The 23937-nt window shown below is 39.5% G+C and overlaps 2 protein-coding genes and 1 pseudogene across 2 annotated transcripts; 2 read left to right on the top strand and 1 right to left on the bottom strand.

Annotated features, from left to right (window-relative positions):
- Positions 1-1404: 1404 nt before the first annotated feature.
- Positions 1405-6162, bottom strand: LOC141826930 (protein ADP-ribosyltransferase PARP3-like; annotated as a pseudogene).
- Positions 6163-7650: 1488 nt separating this feature from the next.
- LOC141827434 (putative apyrase 6) lies at positions 7651-15567 on the top strand. Its single transcript, XM_074714678.1, has 8 exons — positions 7651-8396; positions 9692-9800; positions 10243-10350; positions 11306-11360; positions 12436-12624; positions 13760-13857; positions 14653-14849; positions 15065-15567. The coding sequence occupies exons 1-8, from the start codon at positions 7789-7791 to the stop codon at positions 15333-15335; spliced, it is 1635 nt and encodes a 544-aa protein (XP_074570779.1). The 5' UTR covers positions 7651-7788; the 3' UTR covers positions 15336-15567.
- Positions 15568-16178: 611 nt separating this feature from the next.
- LOC141827303 (glutamyl-tRNA(Gln) amidotransferase subunit A, chloroplastic/mitochondrial) lies at positions 16179-23183 on the top strand. The gene is made up of 10 exons (XM_074714517.1): positions 16179-16798; positions 18316-18627; positions 18815-18994; positions 19144-19238; positions 19308-19383; positions 20495-20572; positions 20654-20747; positions 20820-20869; positions 22418-22531; positions 22779-23183. The coding sequence occupies exons 1-10, from the start codon at positions 16202-16204 to the stop codon at positions 22857-22859; spliced, it is 1677 nt and encodes a 558-aa protein (XP_074570618.1). The 5' UTR covers positions 16179-16201; the 3' UTR covers positions 22860-23183.
- The last annotated feature ends 754 nt before the right edge of the window (positions 23184-23937 follow it).

Genomic DNA, 23937 nt, shown 5'->3' with positions numbered 1-23937 from the left:
GATGACAAGATTTTTTGGTTTACTTTTTGTATTCTTTTGGTGTTGTGCCGCCCAAGATAACCAATTAGCTTCTTCCTCCAAGACAATACTCCTAGGTAGTGGGAATGCGTTGTGTTGCTCGACCTCAGGTGGCCAGAGGCCACGCCAGTGGTCGGAAACCCACCGGAACAACCCGAGAAGACCAAGGAAGCTAGAAAAGCTTGTAGGGAAATCCGAGAGAAGACTTTTTTGATGATTTTTGGCACTAGAAAACCCTTGAGCTCCCTTTGAACCGGGGGACCTTGTGTTGCCGATAAAGAAACTAAACGATCCACCGGAGAAGTTTCATCATATCACATCATAAGAGATGGCCGGAGGAAAGAAAAACCAAAGCAAGATCTCCTAGGATCACCGAAAACCGAGAAGAGATACTCTCCTCGTTCCGGAAACCGAAGTGGAACACTCACCTCGCCGGAAACCGAAGATGCACTTACCTCACTGTTAGAATATTAATATAATATATATTAGTCAGTTCATGACTAGTCCCTGTACAGCTCATCACTCTGCTGTATTACGTATTCTCCGCTATGTTAAGGGCACTCTCCTACATGGTCTTCACTTCTCTGCTGATTCATCATTGGTACTCACTGGTTACTCTGATGCTGATTGGACAGGCGATCCCACTGACCGACGCTCCATCACTGGTTATTGTTTCTTCTTGGGTGATTCTCTTATTTCTTGGCGAAGCAAGAAACAGACGGTTGTTTCTCGTTCCAGCGCTGAGTCAGAGTATCGTGCACTTGCTGATTCTACTTCTGAGCTTCTTTGGATTCGACGACTTCTTTCTGATCTTGGCATCCAACCGCCTGCTACCGATCTTCATTGTGATAGTCAGAGTGCCATTCAGATTTCTCGAAATGATGTGTTTCATGAGCGCACTAAGCACATTGAGATCGATTGTCATTTTGTACGACAGCATGTTAGTGCTGGTACTGTGCAGTTGCGGTCCGTATCTACTGAACATCAAATTGCAGATATCTTCACCAAGTCTCTCTTGCCGGGTCGCTTCTATGTGTTATTGAGCAAACTCAAGCTGATCTCTACTCTACCACCTTGAGTTTGAGGGGGGGGTGTTAGAATATTAATATAATATATATTAATATTATTATGTAAACCGGTCTATATGACTCGGTATTATGTTACCCGGTCTATGTGACCCGGTCTAAGAAATATTGCCTATATATATATGGCTATAACCTGTATTATTTCATCAATTCAATCAATAGAAATATTTCCGACATTCACTATGTGGAAGATGACCGGAAATTCTAGTAAGAAGTTGGAGCTTCGAGAGCGACAACTAAAAGGACAACACAACTGAAAGATTGTAAGCTTTACAACAGTCCTACACGAACAAGACTTGACTCATCCTTCTGCAGCCACCTTCTGCTCTTCGTACTTAACCGCCACCACGAATCGCAGGCACACCTGCAAGCAAAACCATGCACCGGATTTAGCAAACGCAGCGGCCAGCCTCAGCCATGCACGCGCCGACTCTGCTCTGCGCACCTGTTTCGGGTCGTAGACGGCGTACTCGTTGTACTCCAGCGGGCTGTCCCTGTGCTCCGACGCCACCAGCCGTCCGCAGGGCACCTTCACGTCGTCGTCCCACCACAAGTGCTCCGACTCCTCCGGCCGCTTCTTCCCTAGCCCTCTCACGCTCACCTTCTCCTCCTCCAGCTTCTTATTCGCACTCAGTTCAGGCACAGTAGAGATCTCGATCATCCTTTCTCCGAGAGAGACGATGCTCAAGAGCAAGAAGCCCTCCGAACGGTCGCCGGCGGTGCACCCGTATCTAGCAGCCTCCGCGGTTGCATCCGAGCACACCATCGCTCTCCCGAACTGGTTGAGTCGAGTCGAAAACGATCAGTATCGGCATTACCGGAATTCACTAGTTATGGCTTACCATGTAGCCGGGAACCGGAATTTGACACACCGCCGGGAGCAGTCCCCTCTGCAAGTGCCTAAGCAAACTTGCAGTTCTAGTACCTGAAGATTCAAGATTGAGCGCTTTGATCATTGATCGAGCAAGCCAAATTTCTTGTAGATTGATGTACACATACCACACCATAAGAGAATCTTGTTCGGCAATCTCTTGATCTCTTCGTAGGAAGGACCGGCGCTTGACTGAACGGAGAAGATGTTCTCCACGGACACGCCGTAAACCTGCAAAGAAGCATCAGAGGTTTTAAGTTCACCGGAAAGTGTCTTCTACAATGTGAAGGAACTTACCAGTTCGCCGACCTTCACCGGCTCGTAAGTGGTCTCCAGATACTTGACGATCATCTTGTACGCCTCCTCTTCCTTCTCCACCGGCGTGATCGAGCATCCGAGCTTCCTGTATCGGTCGGAAAGCGGATCGTCGTCGACGACCGTTGCACCGCCGGACGCATCTTCGACAAGGCGAGAAGCAACATTGACGTCCCTTATCCCTTCTAAGCCCGCCGCCACCTGCAAATTCTCCGATCTCAAGTTGTGTTACAATGCCAGAATATTGGAGACTAGAAAGGAAATACATGATCGGCGAGATCCCGGTAGCTCCTCAACCCGAACGGCCGCTTCGAATGCATGAGCGTGAACCACTTGCTGCTGAAATCATCCCACAGAAGATGGGCCTCGACTTCCGATGTGCTCGCCTTCTCAATCTCCTCCCTGAACCTGAGCAGCTCTGCTTCACCTAAAGACGACGCAGACAAATCAGTTCTGCAGTGGAGAATCATCGACATTGTCAATGGCTGGCTTACATCTCTTTAGGTGAAGATCAGTAAGCATGCCCATGGGCAGATCAGGAGTGTCGTATCCCATCTCCATCAACTCATATCTGTATCAGATTCAATCTCAGTTTAAACTTCATTGAAGATTATGGAAAGATGAGCAGTTGATAGATCAACCTGTATATCTCTTGGCTGCAGAGCACCTTCATCAGGTTTGCGACGAGCGGCTCGAGCTCGCAGTGAGCAACGGCGACGCCGAGCTGCCGACGACCGAGCCCTCCGTGCCTCACGTCGACGCCATCACCCTGCATCAGTAAGCGGCTTAATCGCCGGCCGGCGAACGGTAAATCTTTCTACGGAAATTAAAGCGTTGAAGAACCATGTCGACGGGGTAGAATTTGAGTTTCTTCTTCTGGAACTTCTTCTCCCTTTCCCACGGCTCGAACTCGTTGCCGGTGAACAGCTCAAAGAGGCGGGTGAACTCGCGCACCGCATCGCCGACGCTGTTCCACTCCTCGGTGCTTTCGTCCGCCCTCGCGTCTTCTCCGGCTGGGCCTTCCTTGTAGTAAAGATGCACGTTCTTGCCAGGAACTTGTACCAGCTGCAGAATGCAGTATCTGCAACAGAAGAGATCAAATGGAAATTGCTGCTTCACGAATAGAAATTCACGAGGAAGAAAGTTACTCGTTGTTCCCGCGTCCATGATCGTATTGCGAGAAGGCGCAGCTGTAAACGATGCCGTCTTTTTCGAACACAGTTCCTCCTTGCTCCCTCAATCTGCTGTCCCTGTACACGCATCGCTTGCCGTGAAGTTTGATCTGCGAAAGGGAGATCCAAAGTTTTTTTTTTTTAGTTCATCGCTTGAGGAATGAAATAATCAAAATCGAAAGCATCTACTTCAGCTGTCAAAGATTCAATAGCTTCTTCGCCGGGAACCATCTTGTCCCCCGGAACTCCCCTCCCTTCCGGCGCGAGATCGGAGACGACGTCGTAGGCGTCCAGAGACTGCGGCTGCTTCTTTTCGATGCTGTCGATCAACCACTTCTCACTCACCACGGGAATTCCCCTTTCCCTGTTTCAGACACAGGTAGAAATCTAAATGCAAATCAAACTCGAAAAGCCGATACTGAACGTGATCAAAGGCGAGTTTAGGAATGACACATCGCATCCGCTACTCGAATTACTGAGCCTCCTCTCTCGCACTCCGCTGGAGAAACGACCAGACAGTGAATTTCTGTGAAGGGAAAGAGACAACCAGAACGGTTAGCTCATGGCCATTTGCGCAGGGGAGAGGAGAACTGCGCATACCGTTGACATTGTTAGAGACTCTTCCCCCATTTTTCTGGATTTCTTCTCTATATGCTTGCTATATCGAATCAACAAGTTGTTCACGTTAATCCGATGAATTCGAATGGAATCTGAGAAGACATAATGGAATCTTCTTTACATGTGTTCAGAAAGACGCCCCGACAGGGAGATCACAAAACCCGCCAAAGGCTTGTCGGCCGCTGACAATTCCCGTCGAGGATAACCTGCCGACTCGTGCCTCTTCATCCACTGCAACTCCGATTAGAGCAAATCTTAATTTGTCATCCGAACTGAACAAGCAATGCGATGCATGTGAAACTTATCTTCACCTCCTTAATAGAGTTGTCGCTGATCTCGTCGGGGATCTTTATGGGCTGACCTTTGCGGGGCGCGTTCATGGTGGTGTAGGTGCAGCTTGTCCATTCGCTGTAGGCTCCTCCGCACTCGTAGTTGCTGCTGGTGCTGTCGATCTGCCCCCGGCAGATCGGGCATTTCTCCAGCGCTCCGTAGAACATCATGTCTTGGCTATAAATCGCAGATATATCAAATCGATCGATAAAGAAACCTCAATTCAACATCAGGAATTCTCAGTTCGTTCGATGATACCATCTCGGCACGACGGCGTCCTCAGAGCCAGAAGCATCTTGCTCGTTGGCTTCTAGTATCCTGCGCATCTCCTCGATCGAGAGATGCTTCCTCGTGGCCTTGCAAAATTCTTGAAACTCCTGGGAGATCTTCGACGCCGACTCACCGTTCTCGCCCTCGACCTTCGGCTTCTTGCTCTTAGAAGCTTGTTGCTGCTGCTGGTGGTGGTCGGTATCTTTCTCTTCTTTCTGCTTTCCTTCGCCGAGATTCCTGCTTTCTTCCTCCGAAGAAGCGCGACTGTGCGACCTTGTCTCGTGGACCTTCAAGTTCGTGGCGAAACGACTAAATTGACGGAAAAGGGAAATGAGATTGATGAAGACGACGAACCTTCATGGCTTCGCTGCTTCTTCGGCGGCGAGTGCAAAATGTACGCTCTTGCTCGACTGCTATGGTGTAGGTAAAAGCAGGGCGGGTGCTCCGTCACAACTGTCATGGAGGTTGTGTGTCGCCGGCGGCGGCGAACAGGTGTACAACTGTGGCCTCGTGCCGACACGTCGCCGAAGGGAGGAGGATCAGCGGTGCGGTGTCGCGTTGCGGAATCCAAAAGCAACGTGGGGCTTCCACGCGGCGGCAACTGCCAGTGTATTTTGTCGCGACGCCAGGCGGCGTGATCCTGCCGCGCGCAGCTTTATAGAAACAGGGAACATGATCAGCACGGATGGCGTTATACATGGTACAAATGTCAAAAGAACGTTTTTATTTTTTGAAATTAATAAAGTGGTACCTATTCCATCATCATAATCCATGTATAGTTATTCCACGGTCTCCGATATATTATTTTATTATTATTTTTTATTTAAATTTTAAATTGATCAAATATATTATAAAAATTAAAAAATTATAATTATTATACATATTGATATGGATCATCAAGATGACGTGACTTTTCTATAGACTAAAATGATAAGTCTCTTGATAGTCATAATCTAGGCTGAAGTGTCAGTATAAGTCAACATGACTTTGACTTCATTAGTGACTCAAGCTCGAGCCATTTTAAGGGAATTGTATGGATCCCTAGGACTGCACCAAGAGTCTTCGTCTCAGTCGACTCTGTCTCGACCATCTTCGTCTCAACCGACTTCGTCGCGGCTATCTTCGTCTCGACTATCTTCGTTTTCGTCTCGGTCGACCTTGTCTCAGTTGACCCTATCGTGGTCATCTTCGTCTCAGCCGACCTTATCTCGGCTATCTTCGTCTTCATCTCGGTCGACCTCGTCTCGGCTATTTTAGTCTCAGCCGACCCCGTCTCGGTTATCTACATTTTGGCCGACCCCGTCTCGGCTATTTTCGTTTCAACTGACCCTGTCTCGATTATCTTCATCTTGGTCGACCCCATCTCGGCTATTTTCGTCTCATCCGACATTGTCTCGGTCATCTTCGCCTCAGCCGACCCCGTCTCGACCATCTTTGCCTCGACCGACCCTATCTCGGCTATCTCCGTCTTGGCTATCTTCATCCTAGCCGACCCCGTCTATATCATTATCGTCTCGGCCAATCTCATCTCAGCTATCTTTTGCTTGACCAACCCTGCTGCAGGCATTTCAAATCTGCAATCTTAGCCACCTCGCTACGCTTTGGCTCATCTTGGGTCCTGGCCTTGAGCCTCTGACACACTAGCCTGGTGTGCAGCCGTCAGAAGGACCTGCTTGCGAGCAACCCAGGTTTGGTCCCCTCCGATATCCTCCCTTCTGCATCACCGTACATAGGGCGTATCAGGTCGTCAGACCTGACCTCCCGCTATACCCTCAGCCCTGCACATAACGCCAAAAGGAGCATGCCAATGTCGAACCTGTTCCTCTTCGATGCCCTTTCCCTGCATATACAACCAAAATAGAAGGGAAATGGAGAAGAGTTTTCTTTTATGGTAGGCGACCGCATGCATGCGAAGAGGGGGACATCACCCTACTCCACGAGGAGAAAGCTTATCTCCAGGTTCGAGGTAGCTTTCCGGGACTTCCTCGTGCCAGTCTAACCTTGCTTTTATATTGTGTTTCAGGTTTGACTCCGACCCACAGCTCAATCCAGGGGTCGTCTTCGCGTGGTCCAAGGATCATCCACATTGGATAATTTATTGACTGATGACTTGATCATCCACGGTATTTGACCTGGACACATTATAATAATTACGTTTGCATAATGAATACAATATATATATCTAATTTATGAAAAATATTTATATTATAAATCATCTTTATTTATTATTTATATTGTAATAAATATAAAATCATAACGGGCATTTGAATTATTCATCTAATATTTAACAATTATAAAATTATAATTATTATATATAATTTTATAATAATTTAATCAAATTACTATAAAATTATTATAGCAACTATAATAATTTTAATCAAATTACTTCAAAATTATTATAGCAACTATAATAATTTTAATCAAATTACTTCAACTTAATCAATATTATTATAAAATATTTTTATATCAAAATATTATTTATCAATTTAATTAAAATTATTTAAATTGATTAAGATCTCTCTAATTTGCACATAATTATTTAAATATTATTATAACATTTTAATATATGTGGTTATTATAATAATATTTAAGTGTTTTTGAATTAAATTTGAATAATTCTAACCGAATTAATAAAGAGTAATAATTTTATTAAAAAGGGAATTTTTTTCTCCAGATTTAACGAATTACTCAATTTTACGAAATATTATATTTGACTTATTATTAGTTTTCTGTTAATAAAAGTTAGATAAGCATTTAGGGACAATTAGTATTAATCTATATATTGACATCGTCGGTTGCTAAGCCTTGTAACCGATCCCCTCATCTTCCCTCTTCCTTCCTGCACGTATAAAAGGCAATCTACGATCGTTCGATTGAAAGATTCCAGTCTAACTGCTAATCCCGTACGTCAATTTCTCATTACTAAGGCCCCGACTTCGGTTACAAGAGCCATCCGAATTCCGAACAAAATCCTGCCTGCCGTGTTCCTTTCCCCCTCCGCCTCGGGCGGAGAATCTTCGGCGAGGAATAGGGGCGGCGGCGGAAGCGGCCGTTCTGTGACTGGAGGCGACGGCGATCTGAAGACCCTGGTTCTTTTGCAGCCGCATTGATGCGACGATCGAATGCCCGACCGTCGGAAGTCGGACCCGTACACGCACCGGCACCCGAGACATCGTGCGCGATGATCGCCTTCAAGCCCCACCAGCTCCGTGCCCCCTCCTCCTCTTCCCGCTTCTCCATCCTCCCCAAGCATCGCCGCCGTCGCCGCCGCGCCATCCTAGTCGGCTCCGCCCTCGCTGCCGTGCTTCTCTGCCTCTTCGTGGCCTCGAGAGGCCTCAATCGCCCCAAATACTCGATCTTCGTGGATGGCGGCAGTACTGGGTCTCGGATCCACGTGTTCGCGTACAGGAGCGGGTGGGGATCGTTGCCTGCCCTTGATATGGGCCTTTCGGCGTCTATGAAAGTCTCCCCGGGCCTCTCCTCTTACTCGCCGAATCCGGATACCGCTGGGAAGTCTCTGGTGGAACTGCTGGAGTTTGCTAAGGTTAGAGTACCGCCAGAAGTGTGGGAAGATACCGAAGTAAGGCTGATGGCGACGGCAGGTTTGAGGTTGCTGGATGCTTCGGTAGTGAATAGGATACTGAAGTCTTGTAGGAAGGTCTTGCGATCTTCTGCTTTCAGATTCCAGGACGATTGGGCATCTGTGATTTCAGGCAGGTGAATTTAGTTTGCTTCTTCGAATTTTCATAAATTCCTATTATAATTGTTTCTTACAGGTTCATTAGGATTAATCGAGTACAGTAGTCAGATATAATACACTTGTTAGTAATTCTATGCTTTTAGGGAACTAAATCTGGCTATGAGCTTCAGTCTTTCTTTTATCGGGACACATAAGCTGTATTTATTTTTTTCCTCAACAAGGAGTCACAAGGAAAAGGAAATAAGATCATAGGGCCTTCCATTGTCGTTGCTACTGAAAAAAGCCTAACTTTTAGTTGTGGGTTTGGTAGATATTAGTTGGCTTAAACATAATAATGGGGTTGGATTGGATAAGCAAACTGAATATTAAAACAATATGGTCTCCACGTACATATGCATTATATAAACCTTATGATCTCTGAGTGTACATTTTGTCCAACCATGACCATCTAATGGCGATGCATACTATCAGATGTGGTAAACCAACACATGTCTACTTTCTACTGCATAGCAACGTATTACTATGTAGAACAAGCTTTAAGAAGTAGATAACTCCAATAAGTCCTAGTTATTTGAGAAATCATTTTGAATAGTTAATGTTATAAGCATGATTTTTCAAATTCATAGTTTACATATTTAATTTGTCAGTCACATATCAATCAATATTGATGTTGTTTTTTAATACCAAAATTTCCTTTTTTTCCCCTCTTTCTCTCATAAATTCTCAGTCATTTATATTTCCCTCTTCTATTTTTCCTGTGCTTTTCATTTCTTTTTTCAATTGATTTTATCGATTGATTTCTTTCCTCAGTTGGTTTTTGTCATAGACTGAGATCTAGTAATTTTGGTTATAATTCCATCCTTATTGCAATTTTAAGCTCTTTAGTATAACTGTAAGATATTTTTGCCATAAGGTATGACTGTTAGAAAAAGTTGCATCTGCATGGTTGATTATGTAATTTGCTTACTGGGAAGTAAACTTTTTATAACATGCAAATCTAAATTCTGTGATTGATCTCTAATACATAATTTGGAAAATCTTCATCAGTTCTTAATTAATGGCATGGGGCCAGCATGGTACCCAATATTTCCTAAGTTCATCTGTACGCTATAACTTAAATGAAAGCTTTTTGGCAAAAGATTAATTGATCATGATATTTGTTACCTTACGACTTAGATTTTAATTGATAATATTGACATTGTACCTTTTTTGATGGACATAATATTTATAGAGCTCACTTATATATTAAGAAGTTACACTTCCAATTTGTTTTATCATGGCACATTTATTTTAATTATCTTTTTACAGGCAGTGATGAAGGCATCTATGCATGGGTTGCAGCTAACTATGCTCTGGGTACTCTAGGAGCTGATCCTAAGATTACTACTGGGATATTTGAACTTGGAGGGGCTTCAGCTCAGGTATCATCTCACCATTTCATAAGATGGTTAAATATCTTCCACTGAAGATTTATTCCAGTGGCAACAGTTTGTGTTAGCTTTAAGAATTTTGATTATTATATTCACTTTTCAAACAAGTAATTAGTTATGCTTCCATATATCTTGGTACTTGTGGTTAATATTTACGACGGTCTAGAAGTGGCTTGTTTTGTTGCTGAGAAATAACAATTGACATGATTGTCTTGATCATGAAAAAATAGTTATTAGTGGAAGCTATGAAGAATGAAAATAATATTTATTTGCCTAAAAAATAATGCTTTTTATAATATTGGTTCAGTCACCATGAATGGATGCCCCTATCATTGCTACTGAGTAAATTATGCACCAGTATGTACGGCACTGAATTAGATTATATTCAGTTTGATGACATACTATTTTCTAATGCCCTGAATATCTTTTTCAGATAACTTTTGTTTCGAGTGTGCCCTTGGTCCCAGAGTTCTCTCATTTGCTTACCTTTGGGAAAATCACTTATAACCTGTACAGCCACAGCTTTCTCAATCTTGGTCAGGTGACTTTCCTTAAAAATTCAGCTCTGCCTTTCCTACTCATAACTATGTAGTCTGTCCTTTATTAAGTTATTCTGCGATTATATCTTCATGCTAACAAATGTGCATTTTATAAGTTAAAACTATAAAGAAGACAAATACTTTTGAATCCATTATATTATTGTACTATTAGTTATGCCATGAAATAAATCTACAGAATGTGAACTTTGCCTATGAGGAAGAGCTGTCCCAGTTGCACATGGCACTTCTTGGGCAAGAGATCTGAACCATTCCCTGCAACTTCCTCCTTTCCTCTCTTTTAAGAATAATTGTAGCTACTTTTATTAGGAAGATAATGTAGATAATCTTAAACCACACAATGTAGATGATCATGAGAAACCAGAGAATCACCATTGCTTTGCATATTGAACAAGGAAAAGAGAAAATAATCATTAAAAGATTATTTAGTTTTCTAGGAAAGACTTGTCTTTTCATCCAACCTGACATTTTATGCTAAAGTCTGGCACTTGATGGTGCCACTGATATCAGTAGCCCGACTATGCTACACTATGAAAGCTAATTACTGCTGTATATCATCATCATGAGAAGTTCCCCAAGTATTAAAAAGCATTTTTGAACAGGAATTATTTCACCAACTAGCTCATTATTAATATTAAGTAATGTTTGTATTTGTGTGTTCTGTTAATGGGCATCTGATGTTGTTTATGTTACCTGAAAGACATTAACGATTGATTCATGATTGTTTTCTATAAAATCACGTTACACTGCCATTAAGCATGATGACCATACTTCTGTGATATTTATCCATCTTATGCTTTAATTTTTTGTATGATTTTGCTTGATGAATCAAATCTTATGCTTCAACCTTATCTTCCTATTCCTCAGTTTAATGTTAAGTAAAACGTCCAGCTTTATTCAGGTCTTATAAATAGGGAGCTAACTATTGTTATTCTGCAGAACGTGGCTTATGACTTGCTTCATGAATTGCTTAGCTCAAGAGACTTAAATTCATGTAAGTTCATTAGTATTTAACTTTTACGGGTGCTCAATTAGTTTGTAATTGGCTTCATAAATTGCGGAGCCCATAGATCAAATGTTAAAAACTTAACAAGAGTCTGTGCTTAACTTTTGATTTTTTTCTCTTCATATAGGCCATTCTAATTGGTGCTGATGTGTTTGTGTACTTCTTATTCTAGTCTCTATTGTTACCTTACCTCTAGGGACAATATACCTTTGTTCAGAATTTAGTTTTGCTTGTGTAGTCACAGTTTTTTTTTTTAATATATGGAAAATTGGAAATATATTTTGGCGGCTGCAGATTTCATACCTAGGACCATGGCAACAACGTCCAAAGTTTCTACCAAAACTTAGTAGAAAGCTTCACTTCACAATGGATTGCCTAAATTTACAATTTATTGTTGTAGCCTCGAACTCTTTCTAATACAAAATTTGGTGAACTATGGTTCACTATCACATTTTATAAAATAAAATAAAAAAACTGAGATTTATGCTACAAGATTAAAGCATTGGAGATAGGAGGTACGTGCATTTAGCCTAGGACATAATTTTTTGTTTTGTTCTTCATCTTATGTTACTTGAATGAAGCCATGTTAGGAAGAACTTTGGAGCTTCCATCAAGATATGGCCTATTAAGTAGAATGATAGAGAATGCACGAAGGTTTTTTCTGTTCTGGTACTTGTGGACTTAATAAGAAGTAATTTCTTTGTAGATTTTTGAAACAATGTTTCATATCATAGATTAAATACTTGGTAAATGGTTTTAGCATCTGTCACCTTAAGTTCCTTGTATTTCAAAGATTTACTGTCTTGCATTTCAATGGAGAAGTTTGAAGGAAGAGGATGACTAGACATTTATTTGCAAGTTATTGGTGGCTTAGTTTGCAGTGCCTTTCTAACATTCTGCAGTGTACTCTTCATGCACTTCCTAAATGTTGTTGAGTAAACAATTCAGTCTTTTCATCACATTTTTATTGCTGTTGTATGTTGCATTAGGCTTACATAATTTGTGTCTATTGTTCCTTATTGTTCCTAATGGTTAATCCACTCACACTTGTTCTTTGTTGCAGCTGCTGATTTTTCACAGGAAGCAATCTATGTGGATCCATGTACTCCTAGAGGATATGTGCACAATATAGAATCACAAACGTTTTCTTCTGGCCTTATTCATGCAAAGTCCAAATTTAGATCTTCCCATGCTAATGGTAACTTCTCCAAGTGTAGAATGGCTGCACTGAAGCTTTTAGCAAAGGAAAATGGTAGCTAGTCACTTCTACTCCTAATGAAAATTTTCATTATTAACTTATGGATTATTTTTCCATTTTCCTTTTACATTTTTAACCTAAATATTTTCTATTAGTCCGAATAGTTACCTCAGATCATCTAGATACTTCCTTACACAGTGGGATATAAGAAATATCAGTCTCTGGATTAGAAATAATACCCAAAAACATATGTTTAAAATCATCAGAATCCATGCGATTTTATCACCACCTGATTTTTGATCCTGCAAATATGTCAGCAAAAATCCACCAAGGAAGGGGAACACGTGACAGTCAATCAGTTGCATAGTCGAATAAAACATTGTATTCCTATTCTACCTTCTAAGAAAAGTTTTAGTATGCTTATAATATTATACTCCTTTCCTTAGGTTTTTCAAGCATCATGCCCAAATATGTTTTTATTATTCCAAACGTATTTTTCTTGAATTTACTACATTCACCGGGATAACTTTCATGTATTTGTGAATTCAAACAATAAATGCACCTTCGTACTAGGCAATTTTTTCGCATTACTCATTTTCTTTTGAAGAATAAATTGATGGTATTCCAAATAATTGATCTGAAGTAGTTGAATGGTGAATCTTGTGGCTTTGTCGATCTTCCAGTGCATGTGGTTATCATGTAGCCTCAGAAGGGGAAGATTCTAGTTTACATTCTGTGATGATTAAAAAAAGGAAATGTAAAAAAAAACTATGTGAAAGCTGCCACCATGATAAAGTTAAATCTGTTTTTCTCTTTAGAAATCTCATGTTTTTTTTAATAAAAGATAAATAGGGTCTCTGCAAACAATGGATTCTCTACCTTGTCATTAGAATTCACCCTGATTTGATTTTTAGAATTCACATGTGCTGTATGCAAAGATGTCAAAGCATAAAACAATATTCTGGTTTCTTAATCTCATCATCTGTTTACTTTCTTACATTGAAGAAAATGCTAATCATTCTTCAATTTACTGTTATTTAAAGAAATCTATATTTAAGATACCATACTGACCTTTGTCAGTGGTTATATTTCTCTTGAACTACTTTGTTATTTGATACAACTTGTTTCTGTACATGCATGTGCAGTGGATATTATCGGGAAAAAAATCTTATCTTTTTATGCTCTGCAGAGAAATGCTTTGATCAACACTGCCGGTTGGGACTTAAATTTATACCTATTCTCGAAGGGAGATTTTTGGCAACTGAGAATTTCTTCCACACTTCAAAGGTGAGTTAAGTTTTAGTTTCCTGTCTTTTAGAAGTCAATCTAGATTTTATCTCAAAAACTCAAACTATTAGATGCTTTTAATACTACCCTTTCCAATGTGGACAGGCCACGGATCAACATAATTCATCTATCCCATACTCAACATGTGAATTTATGATGTATATATTTTTGACAAGTTGTACGACCTAAAAAAGCAGTGTTTTAGAGAGAGAAGATAGGGCAGTCCGGTGCACGATCCCGCCATGAAAAATGGATATTAATAAACAGAGTGTCGCAAAAAATCTACATCTCACCTCATATATTAATAAACACTTACACCTTAACTCATATGATTAGGCCTTAAGCATAAACATTTACACTTTCACCTAATTATAAATATCATTCAACAGGAGCTAACTTCATTTTGGGAAATGGAGATTCACACTTGAATTGTTACTTGATGCTGAGAGATGCATTTACAACATATTATTGGTGCCACTAGCCAAAAATCACATGTGATTCTTGGCAAAATATCTCATTTTCTATATTTAGTACAAAAGCCATTATCTGCCTACAACTTTCTCATTTTTTTTTAATAGAATGGAAGGCAATAAGCCTACCAAGTAAACTGTTACGTATACTCACCTTACTAGGAGTTTCCTTGAATCAATATTTGTCAATGCATTATTTTTAAGAAAGTCCTGAAATCGAGTTGTACTTAGGCAATAATTTTCAGGATAGCACAGCTATCAGTAGCAGATCGCTTGCATCCTTTTTTATGATTCCAATTGTTATTTGACAAGTTGTATTTGACAGTTCTTTGGCCTTGGAGAGACATCGTCACTTTCTGATTTGGTATCAGCTGGAGAAAAGTACTGCAGTGAAGATTGGTCACGAATCATAAATGAATACAATACTTATCATAAGGAAGATCTCTCGAAGTTTTGCTTTTCTTCAGCGTATATTTTGGCCCTGCTGCATGATACTCTTGAAATTGGTTTGGATGATAGAAGGTACTGGCTGTGCCCATTGCTTAATATCAACTAATTTCAAGTAATTATCATCCTTTTATGGCTTAGGGTTACCTACACATCGATTATCTTATGGCTAAGAACTTTGCTAAAGCTTTTTTTCTTCGTAAAATTCATATTTTACTATTTGTTTTGATCGATCTACTTCAGCAGTCTATACCAACTTGCTTCTAATATATATCTTCTCTATGAAGCAGGATTGTATTCGCAAACCAGGTCGGTAATGTACCACTTGATTGGGCATTGGGTGCTTTCATAGTCAGACAAGCTTTACAACCAAAGATCGAGACATCCGATTGGATCACTGCAGTTTTCCGCCATGAATCATCACCATGGCTCTCTACAATTGTGGCCTCCATCTTACTTACCTTCACAGCATGGTTTCTCCTGCGATGGATGCGACCAAAGTTGAAGATAATATACGACTTGGAGAAAGGCCGTTACATACTGACCCTGGTCAAACACTAATTCTGCATCTGTTCGATATATCATCATCATCATCATTGCCAAATTCCAATTATTTGAAATATTATTTAATTCGAGATAGTTTTGTATCAACTGAGAGACTTGCATTGATCCATATATTAGTTTTCTGATTTATGATCATGTATCATATATAGGTGATCCCTCTGTGTATTTACCAAGAAATCTCTAGTCGAGTTTCTCATCCAATATATTGTTCCCTTTACCCGAGTTTTTAGTTTTATTTCATTCCCTTTATTTAGGAGATCAAAGGATTCTATAGAGATTTCTCTTGATAGCAAAAATGGACAAAGAAATGGTTTTCGGGCAATTGTGTGAGTTCATCTTGAGGATATTCGAAAAAATTGATAAACTTTATGCAAAATTATAACAATGTAAGCTCATTTCATATCATTTTATATAAATTAAAAACTTTATCATTTGTATTGGAAATTCGACTTGTCCATTTCTAAGTCTTTCCATAATAACAAACTTATATGCCCCGAGGCTACTAAACCACTATACGATTTAAGGTTAGATGATATTGATTTGCATTATATTTTTATATAATTAATTTATCATTTGTATTTGAAATTCGTTTAAGTTTGCTAAATGAATTATAATATATTTATCATATATTTAATTGTATGTGATGTAGTATAATTCTTATATAATTTTTAAATTTTGTTTAATTTAATAAATTATAAATGAGTCGATCATTTTAATGTAAAGATTATAAATGAATCGGATTCGGGTCGGGTTCGAGATTAAACGGGACCCGCCAACCCACTCGCAAAATGTCTTCCTTCCTTCCTTCCTCATCCAGTCTCTCCGCTTCGATATCGACAGTGTGAGAGAGCGAGAGGGCGACGATGCCGCCGCCTCCCGTTCGAAGCCCTAGCCGCCTGCTCCTCTGCAATTGCCGTCTCCACTTCCACATTTCCCCTCCGACTCGTCTCCCCCTCTCGCCCAATCCCTCCGTACGCCGCCGCTTCCACTGCTCCGCCGTCTCCGCTCTCTCCTCCGACCCCCAGATCGCCCCCGGCGACCTCACTCCGACGCCTCCCTCCTCCCACATCCTCTCCATCCGCGAGTCCCTCCTTTCCCGCCGGAGGACCGCGGCCGACATCGCGGGAGAGTACCTCGATCGCCTCCGCCGCACGGAGCCGCATATCCGTAGCTTCCTCCATGTATCGGAGACGGCGATGCGGGAGGCGGATGACGTGGACAGGCTGGTTGCGTCCGGGAAGGACTTGGGGCCTCTGGCTGGGGTTCTTGTCGGAGTGAAGGATAATATTTGTACTGCGGGCATGCCGTCGACTGGTGGGTCGAGGATTTTGGAGGGGTATCGACCACCTTTTGATGCTACGGCTGTGAGGAAGTTGAAGGAGGCTGGAGCTATTGTAATCGGAAAGACGAATATGGATGAATTCGGGATGGGGAGCACAACTGAAGGCTCGGGCTTTCAGGTTAAAGTTCTTTTCTCATTACTACCACGTTCTTCCACGTGTTCTTCAAGCGAATAAGAACTTCTTTTTAGTTGGTGCAGTTTGCATTTTGTGGTCATAAACTAAAACCACTGATGCAAAATGTGTCAATGTACATTTAAGAAATGTGTCGTTAATAGAAAAATTATGCTGCTTCACTTATCAGATTTTTGTCCTATTCAAACTATAAACTGATATAAATTGTCTAATAAATGATTAATTTCATAACAAGAAGCAATTCTCCAGCTGAATGGGAAGCAAATTCACTCTGAGTGGGCCAATAATGGCATACAATAGAAACATTCTGTTATTTCAGTTTTCAAGTGTTTGTTATGCTAGCTAGAGTCAGATTTTTGTTAATAAAAAACTGAAACTGGCCTTTTTAAGCTACGGACATGGAGCAAGGCAAGAAAAGAGATGAAAACATACCATTTAGTTTAATTTGGTGTCTACTTTGCTTCTGCTTAACCTAAATTGACCTACTCTCTGACTACGAAATCTTGGAATCCTACTCCTTTTCTCCCCTAAAATGTTCTTACAGTAGTGTGACTTAGCTGGTTCACACTTTTTACTTAGGTGGGCTTCCTGTGTGATGATTGTTCCTGCATATTGCCTGAGCAAGATTAGAATAGAGTGATTTAGCTCTCAAGCTAAATGTAGAGTCCACATAATCCCATGTGTCTCAATCGGATTGATGTTTGTATATCTCTGTCAGTGTTGATGATGTGTCTTTGATTATGTTTGCCATGCATTTAGTTGAGGATCAAATATGAAGTGAAATCTTTGCAATATGTGTCAGAGTAATTTCTGGACATATTGGTGTCAAAGTTGCCCACCAGGCCTCTAAATTCGCTTAAAAATGTGTTGTGACTTGTGAGTGTAAAAATAGGGTTTCCTTCAATTAATATGACACATTAAATTGGGAAATCTATATTGTAATACCTTCTAATCTAACAATGAAGATGCTGTATCTCGTGTGGATTAATTGTTAATCTTTCTGAATTTTTGATTAAAATATGCCTTCTCAAATGAGTGACTAATTCTTGTTAGAACCTTTTCATCTGTTAAAATCTTAAAGATTTGTATATCCTTGTAGAATAGATATTTTTCTTAGAATCACAACTCGTACAAAATGTGAGAGCAGAACCACTTTATACGACAGCCAATACATGCAACAAAAATGATACTCTTGATAATTATTGTTATTATTATTTCTTTTCATTGTCAGTAAATTCTGTATGGTTAGGTACAATACACAGGTCCTGTCTCGCAATTCTCTGATGGCGTTGGGCTTCTTTTTTAAATGCCATTTTAGATGCTTCCGAACTCATGAAAAAGGTTTTCTAGAATTATCAATAAACACTGTTTAAATCAGCAGTTCATGTTTTGATGATCCTATTAAGATTTGCTGGGATACAAATTAATTTTTTCATATTAGTTCAGGAATTAACAATATTTTATGCATTTATGTTGCTATGTGAACATCCTTTTTCTCATAGGTCTCAGCAAACCCTTGGGACATCTCACGTGTGCCTGGAGGATCATCAGGGGGTTCTGCTGCTGCTGTTTCAGCTAAGCAGTGTGTCGTGTCTTTAGGAAGCGATACTGGTGGTAGTGTGAGGCAGCCAGCATCATTCTGTGGTGTTGTTGGGCTCAAACCAACTTATGGGCGTGTTTCCCGATTTGGACTCATGGCATATGCGTCATCTTTGGATGTCATTGGATGCTTTGGAGCATCAGTCATTGATTCCGCCATTGTTCTAAATGTGGTGTCTGGTCATGACAGATTTGATTCAACTAGTAGCACACATGTGAGCTTTAGAAACTTTCTTATTCTTAATCCTTCCTAACTGATGTTCTTTTGGCATTTTTTTTTATTTCTCTTTTTTTTTTCAGAAAAAACAGAAAGTCACATAGTGTTTTGCTATTACTCGATAATGTAATAATTGTTAGCATGTTTGCTATTTTTAACTCATTACCTTTTCATCTGCTCGACAGGAAGTTCCTGACTATGCATCTTTTCTGATGTCAACTGATCAATTTGAGTCTAAACCTTTGAAAGGACTAAAAGTTGGCATGATTAGGGAGACTATGGGTGATGGCGTTGATGTGGGAGTGATCTCCTCAATCAAAGCTGCTGCTTTACACTTGGAAGAACTAGGTGCTACAATAACAGAGGTTGCTTCGGTTTGATTAATTTTCCATTCTACTATGAATATTTCATATCTTCATTTCAGTAGTGATATAGTTTATGTAAGCATTTTTCCGAGCTATATACTAGAGACTTCAGTATTAGCATAAATAGTCTCATGAGTATTCTATTGCAGGTATCACTGCCCTCGTTTTCTCTTGGGCTTCCAGCTTACTACATCTTAGCATCTTCTGAAGCTTCCTCAAATTTGTCACGCTATGATGGTGTAAGGTAATTCTTTGCTTATATTACTTTTTATATCATCCCAAGTGTTCTTATACTTTTCTAGATCACAACTAGATATGGGAATCGTGCTACAGTTGATGAGTTAAACTCATTATATGGAGACTCCCGAGCTGATGGATTGGGACCTGAGGTATATGACTGTTTTTTCTTGTCATATCCAGAGCAACAAGACACTATTCAATTGCTTACTCTTAATATATGGTAGTTTACTTCTTAAGCCTTATGTAATATGATAATCTCTGAATTCAACCATGGTTTTCAAAGTAAATTGGCCTTATAAAGGAACTGTTGGCGAAGAACTATGAATTCATATACCAATTCAAGTGTTAAAGGATTAGCTTAGACTTAAAAATATAAGAACATCATTATACTATATATTGTTTGATGCTTCAAAGCCTATAAGGTTTAACCACAGTTCTAGTCTCATGCCCCAATGAAAAATGGTAACGGTTTCATTAGACTTTGACATCCACTGTATTTTGCCTTGTATGAAATTCAGTGGGAGATAAGATTCATGTAGTTAATCCTAAATATTTGTCACCAACACTGCCTATTTACATTGATGTTTGAACTCACTTGTCATGTGAACTGTGAAGTTTTTGACTCATTCACATAAGTCCAATGAGAGGGAATCATGTTTCTCTTCATGAATTTGCATTTTCCTAGGAAGACAATTCACTTTGTCTAAAGCTTGCTTGGTTTGCTTTGGGTGAAAGTTTGGGCATGCTGTAAAATTCATCAAATCTTGATGTTGGAAGGAATCCATAGTTAATGTCAATTCAGATGGTAGAGTTGGACCAAAATGACCAAGCTCATTGAATGTTTTCTCTCCATTTATCTACCATCAATTCTGTAACTTTTTCCCAAAAAAAAAAAGGTTTGATTAACTATATCCATTATTGCATTGCAATTTACAGACTTTATCGAATTTTCAAAGTATTATCTTTTCTTAAGCTATGCAATCAGTTCCTCCAATGCCCATTATAGCAAACAGAACCAAGTTCAAACAGTTCTCAGCATTAAGAAAACAAAGGTCTTTTTGCGCTAGTTTTTTTTTTTACAGAAAATATTTATAGCTTAGTCTTGACTGAACTCAAGTGAGAATCTCACATGCCGCAGCTTTCTTGCAAAAACCAATATTACCACAGGGTCTTTCATGTGTTGGTTTAACTTGGAGGCTCATCTATTATGTATATGGATTCATGCTATTGAAAGTTAGAACAGATTGCATATTTATGTAGGTAAAAATGAGAATTTTGATGGGAACATATGCACTATCTGCTGGATACTATGATGCATATTACAAGCGTGCTCAGAAGGTACATAAAAAACTTCTGCTTTCATCCTTATAAAGATCTCGAAGGATCATAGAGAAAAAATTATTTTTTAATGCCATATAGGTGAGGACATTGATTCAGAAAAGCTTCAAGGATGCATTGGAGAAAATGGATATTCTTGTCTCACCTGCAGTACCATCACCTGCTTATAAAATTGGTAAGTTGTTTGATAATTTCTGCTAGTTGCTAACTGTTTTCCTCCCTTGCTCATCCCATGTAACTTTTATAGGAGAAAAGGTCAATGATCCTCTGGCTATGTATGCAGGCGACATCATGACTGTATGAATCTTGATTCTCATTAGTTACGTATGTTCAATTTAAACATTATTGTCTCAATATGGATGATACTATTACAGCTTCATATATTACACTTTAACCTCATGAGTATTTCTTTAGTCGGATATCTTTATGTTCATTGTCATTTTTATTTGGCAATACAGAGAAAATTGTAGTTCTGTTTGTTCACATTTAGTAACAGAGGATGTAAAGTCTATAGCAGTAAATTTCATAATAAACATATAAAATTGACTTTTGAAGATTAAAAATTTGCAGCTATGTGCTTTATACATTTAAACAGTATGCACGAGATTGCCATTGAGATTGCAACTGGCCTAGAGTTCAAAAATTGAGATTGCAACTGTTCTAGGGTTCAAAGATTGAGATTGAAATGATTATTCAATCTACAAATGAAGATAGAGGTTTTAGCTTGCCAACCAAACTCCTTCAATATTGTGGAAATCTCTCTGTCTATATATATATCCATTCACTTTAAAAATGTTGCCATGCTTCTCCTATATTGATCCCCTGCCCCTACGCTTCTTGGATTCTTAATTTTTGGTGATTCTTCTTCTCCACCCCTATTTTTATTTTTTCTTCTTTGGTGCATTCCTTCGTTAGATCAGTGCCCACTTGTACTAATCACTAAACAGGAGAATACAGATCCAAGTTTGACCGGCCATTAGCATGGACTAGTGTTTTGAAACTTGATTCTAACTCTAATTTGTTTTTTATTTGATTTATGAAAATTCTCATATGAGCCATGTTACTTTTTGGAGTAGATGTCTAGTATTAAGCTGGACGAGGTCCACAAAACCTACTCTAAATTATCTTATGATGCCATAGTCAATTATCATGCTACAAAATTTGCATTAAGTTGTAGGCACTTATCTAGCCCCCGAGGCATAGTTGAGTTGGTTATGACGGAGCAAAGTTGCTGAAGTGGGCAAGAGTCGAATCTCGGCGAAGTCGAGACAATGTCTTCTTCTGTCGTGGCCAACTCCAGCTTCCCGATTTATCTCCTCACAGATGGTTGTGATGCCGATCGTATGAAGCCACTGGGGTGGCGGATTTCACCTTTTGTTGAAGAAGTAGACACTTACCTTGTTTTTGGTTGTACCACATATTTGGTATAAGTCTGTGTACCTGCCCTCACCCTCAGATTTAACCATACATTTTGAAACAAACCTAGGTTAAACTCTTTTTATGGCAAAAAAATCAGCTTGAAGTTTAGTTAGTGGAAGGAATTTAGCCGATTCTTGATACCCTGTTAATTTTTAATATTCCTGCCCATGTAGCTGCTGACACTGCCACATCATCTCAAACCATTAGATTTTAAATCCAAACTAGACACTATTAGATTATGCATGAGTTTTGGTTAGGCTCAGTCAATTGATTTGTTTTATTCTTACTACTAGTCTTTCCAGATGACCAATTTATGTTTATTTCTACCGATTCATTGAGATAACATGCTCTCTTTCTCCCTCTTTGTTCTCTGTTAGACACGGTAATGCCCTTTTCCTTTTGCGAGCAGTGTACTTGTTCATGCAGGTGAATGTTAACTTGGCTGGGCTCCCTGCACTAGTCGTGCCATGTGGGTTTGTCGAAGGTGGAAGTGCAGGTCTTCCTGTCGGCCTTCAAATGATTGGCTCTTCCTTCAGTGAGGTGAGATTTATAACAATACTGATGTTCTCAAAAACCTGTCAACCTCATATTAACCTCAACTTTTAGGGGCCGACTAAATCTTATCTGCTATTATTATTACATCATCATCCTTCAAGTGTACCTTCATCTCGCACTCTCTATTGGAACACCTTTCCATCGACTTCTGTTTTTCTCAGTGAAATACTAGATAAATTGGTCGTTGAGTAAAAGAGAACATATAACCATTAAATCAACTTTGGTATTGCAGGAGAAGTTGCTGAGAATTGGTCATGTATTTGAGCAAACACTTCAAAACTACAGATTTGTTCCGCCATTGTTAACGGAATGAAGGACTTGATCCATGATGGTGTGATGGTAGAACCTCCACAAAAATCCTGAATCATCAGGAATGATGCATCACACAATACTGTGATCTTCCTATATATGAATTCCAACCAAATTGATTTTTTGTCTACTCCACATCAAGTTTCAGCTTGTGAAGATGCATTTTGGTGGTCACCTAATGCTTCTCCTATTTATCCTGATGGAGATTTCTTCTTTATTTGTCAATAACTGTAAAGTTTAATTTCTCCAAAAAATCATATACTATGCCTTGGCTAGCTCAGTTTAGTTACAGTTCACTTCTAAAGAAAATCTAATAATATCATATCGTGCCAACAAAACTGGTTATGTGTGATAATTTAAATAAATTTTATTTTATTTTTATTATTGTTAATTAATTTTTTTTATCTTTTTCTTTCTTGTTTGACGTACGTATTTATGATAATTTCTTGGGATAGATATTGCCTTGCAAATTAACTTGTTGCCTACATTCCATATTTAGTACACTGTTGTGAGCATTATCTTTTTTGCTATGTTTTTCCATGAGGTTCCTCAAGCTTCTTTTTCCATCCATTTGAGAGCTTGTTTAGTGTTGTTATATGTCATTTGAGTGCTTTTGAATTCACAGCCAAAGAATAGGTGATTGGTTTCCTTGTTAAAGAATTCACATCGACCATCCATCTCCTGGAAAATAATGTGATTACAGGTGAGCAACTGGTCCTTCACACCCAACTACCATCTCCTGGATAATAATGTCATCACAGGTGAGCAACTGGTCCTTCACACCCAACTGTAGGATGAACGAGTGTTTGAGGATCAAATAGGTGCTCTAGATGTCGTTCATGCATGGTGTCCTCCTGCTCTTCAGTCGGAAGAAACCATATGCTCTTACACCAGTTCGATGGTAGTTGCATTGTCACACTTTCTTGTCCAGACGATCCTGCGATAGTGTTCTTGATTTCTACTATCCTTTTGAATAGAGAGGAGTCTAGTGGGTAATTGGAATTATTCAAGGCATTGGAGGTATTCTTAAAAAAATAGAAAATACTATTTTGGCTCCATGGGTATAATATAAGTGCATAAGT

This window comes from Curcuma longa, chromosome 4 (assembly GCF_044706935.1).
Source record: "Curcuma longa cultivar G26 ecotype Majalengka, Jawa Barat chromosome 4, ITB_CL_G26_1.1, whole genome shotgun sequence".
NCBI lineage: Eukaryota > Viridiplantae > Streptophyta > Magnoliopsida > Zingiberales > Zingiberaceae > Curcuma > Curcuma longa.
This window is presented reverse-complemented; position numbering and strand designations above follow the sequence as displayed.

Excerpts from the sequence above, each read along its gene's own strand:
- LOC141827434 (XM_074714678.1), top strand. The coding sequence starts at position 7,789 with ATGCGACGATCGAATGCCCGACCGTCGGAAGTCGGACCCGTACACGCA. Across the intron at positions 8,397-9,691 it reads GCATCTGTGATTTCAGGCAG|TGATGAAGGCATCTATGCAT; the intron begins GTGAATTTAGTT and ends TTTTACAGGCAG. Across the intron at positions 9,801-10,242 it reads TTGGAGGGGCTTCAGCTCAG|ATAACTTTTGTTTCGAGTGT; the intron begins GTATCATCTCAC and ends TATCTTTTTCAG.
- LOC141827303 (XM_074714517.1), top strand. The coding sequence starts at position 16,202 with ATGCCGCCGCCTCCCGTTCGAAGCCCTAGCCGCCTGCTCCTCTGCAAT. Across the intron at positions 20,573-20,653 it reads ATTACAAGCGTGCTCAGAAG|GTGAGGACATTGATTCAGAA; the intron begins GTACATAAAAAA and ends AATGCCATATAG. Across the intron at positions 22,532-22,778 it reads TTGGCTCTTCCTTCAGTGAG|GAGAAGTTGCTGAGAATTGG; the intron begins GTGAGATTTATA and ends TTGGTATTGCAG.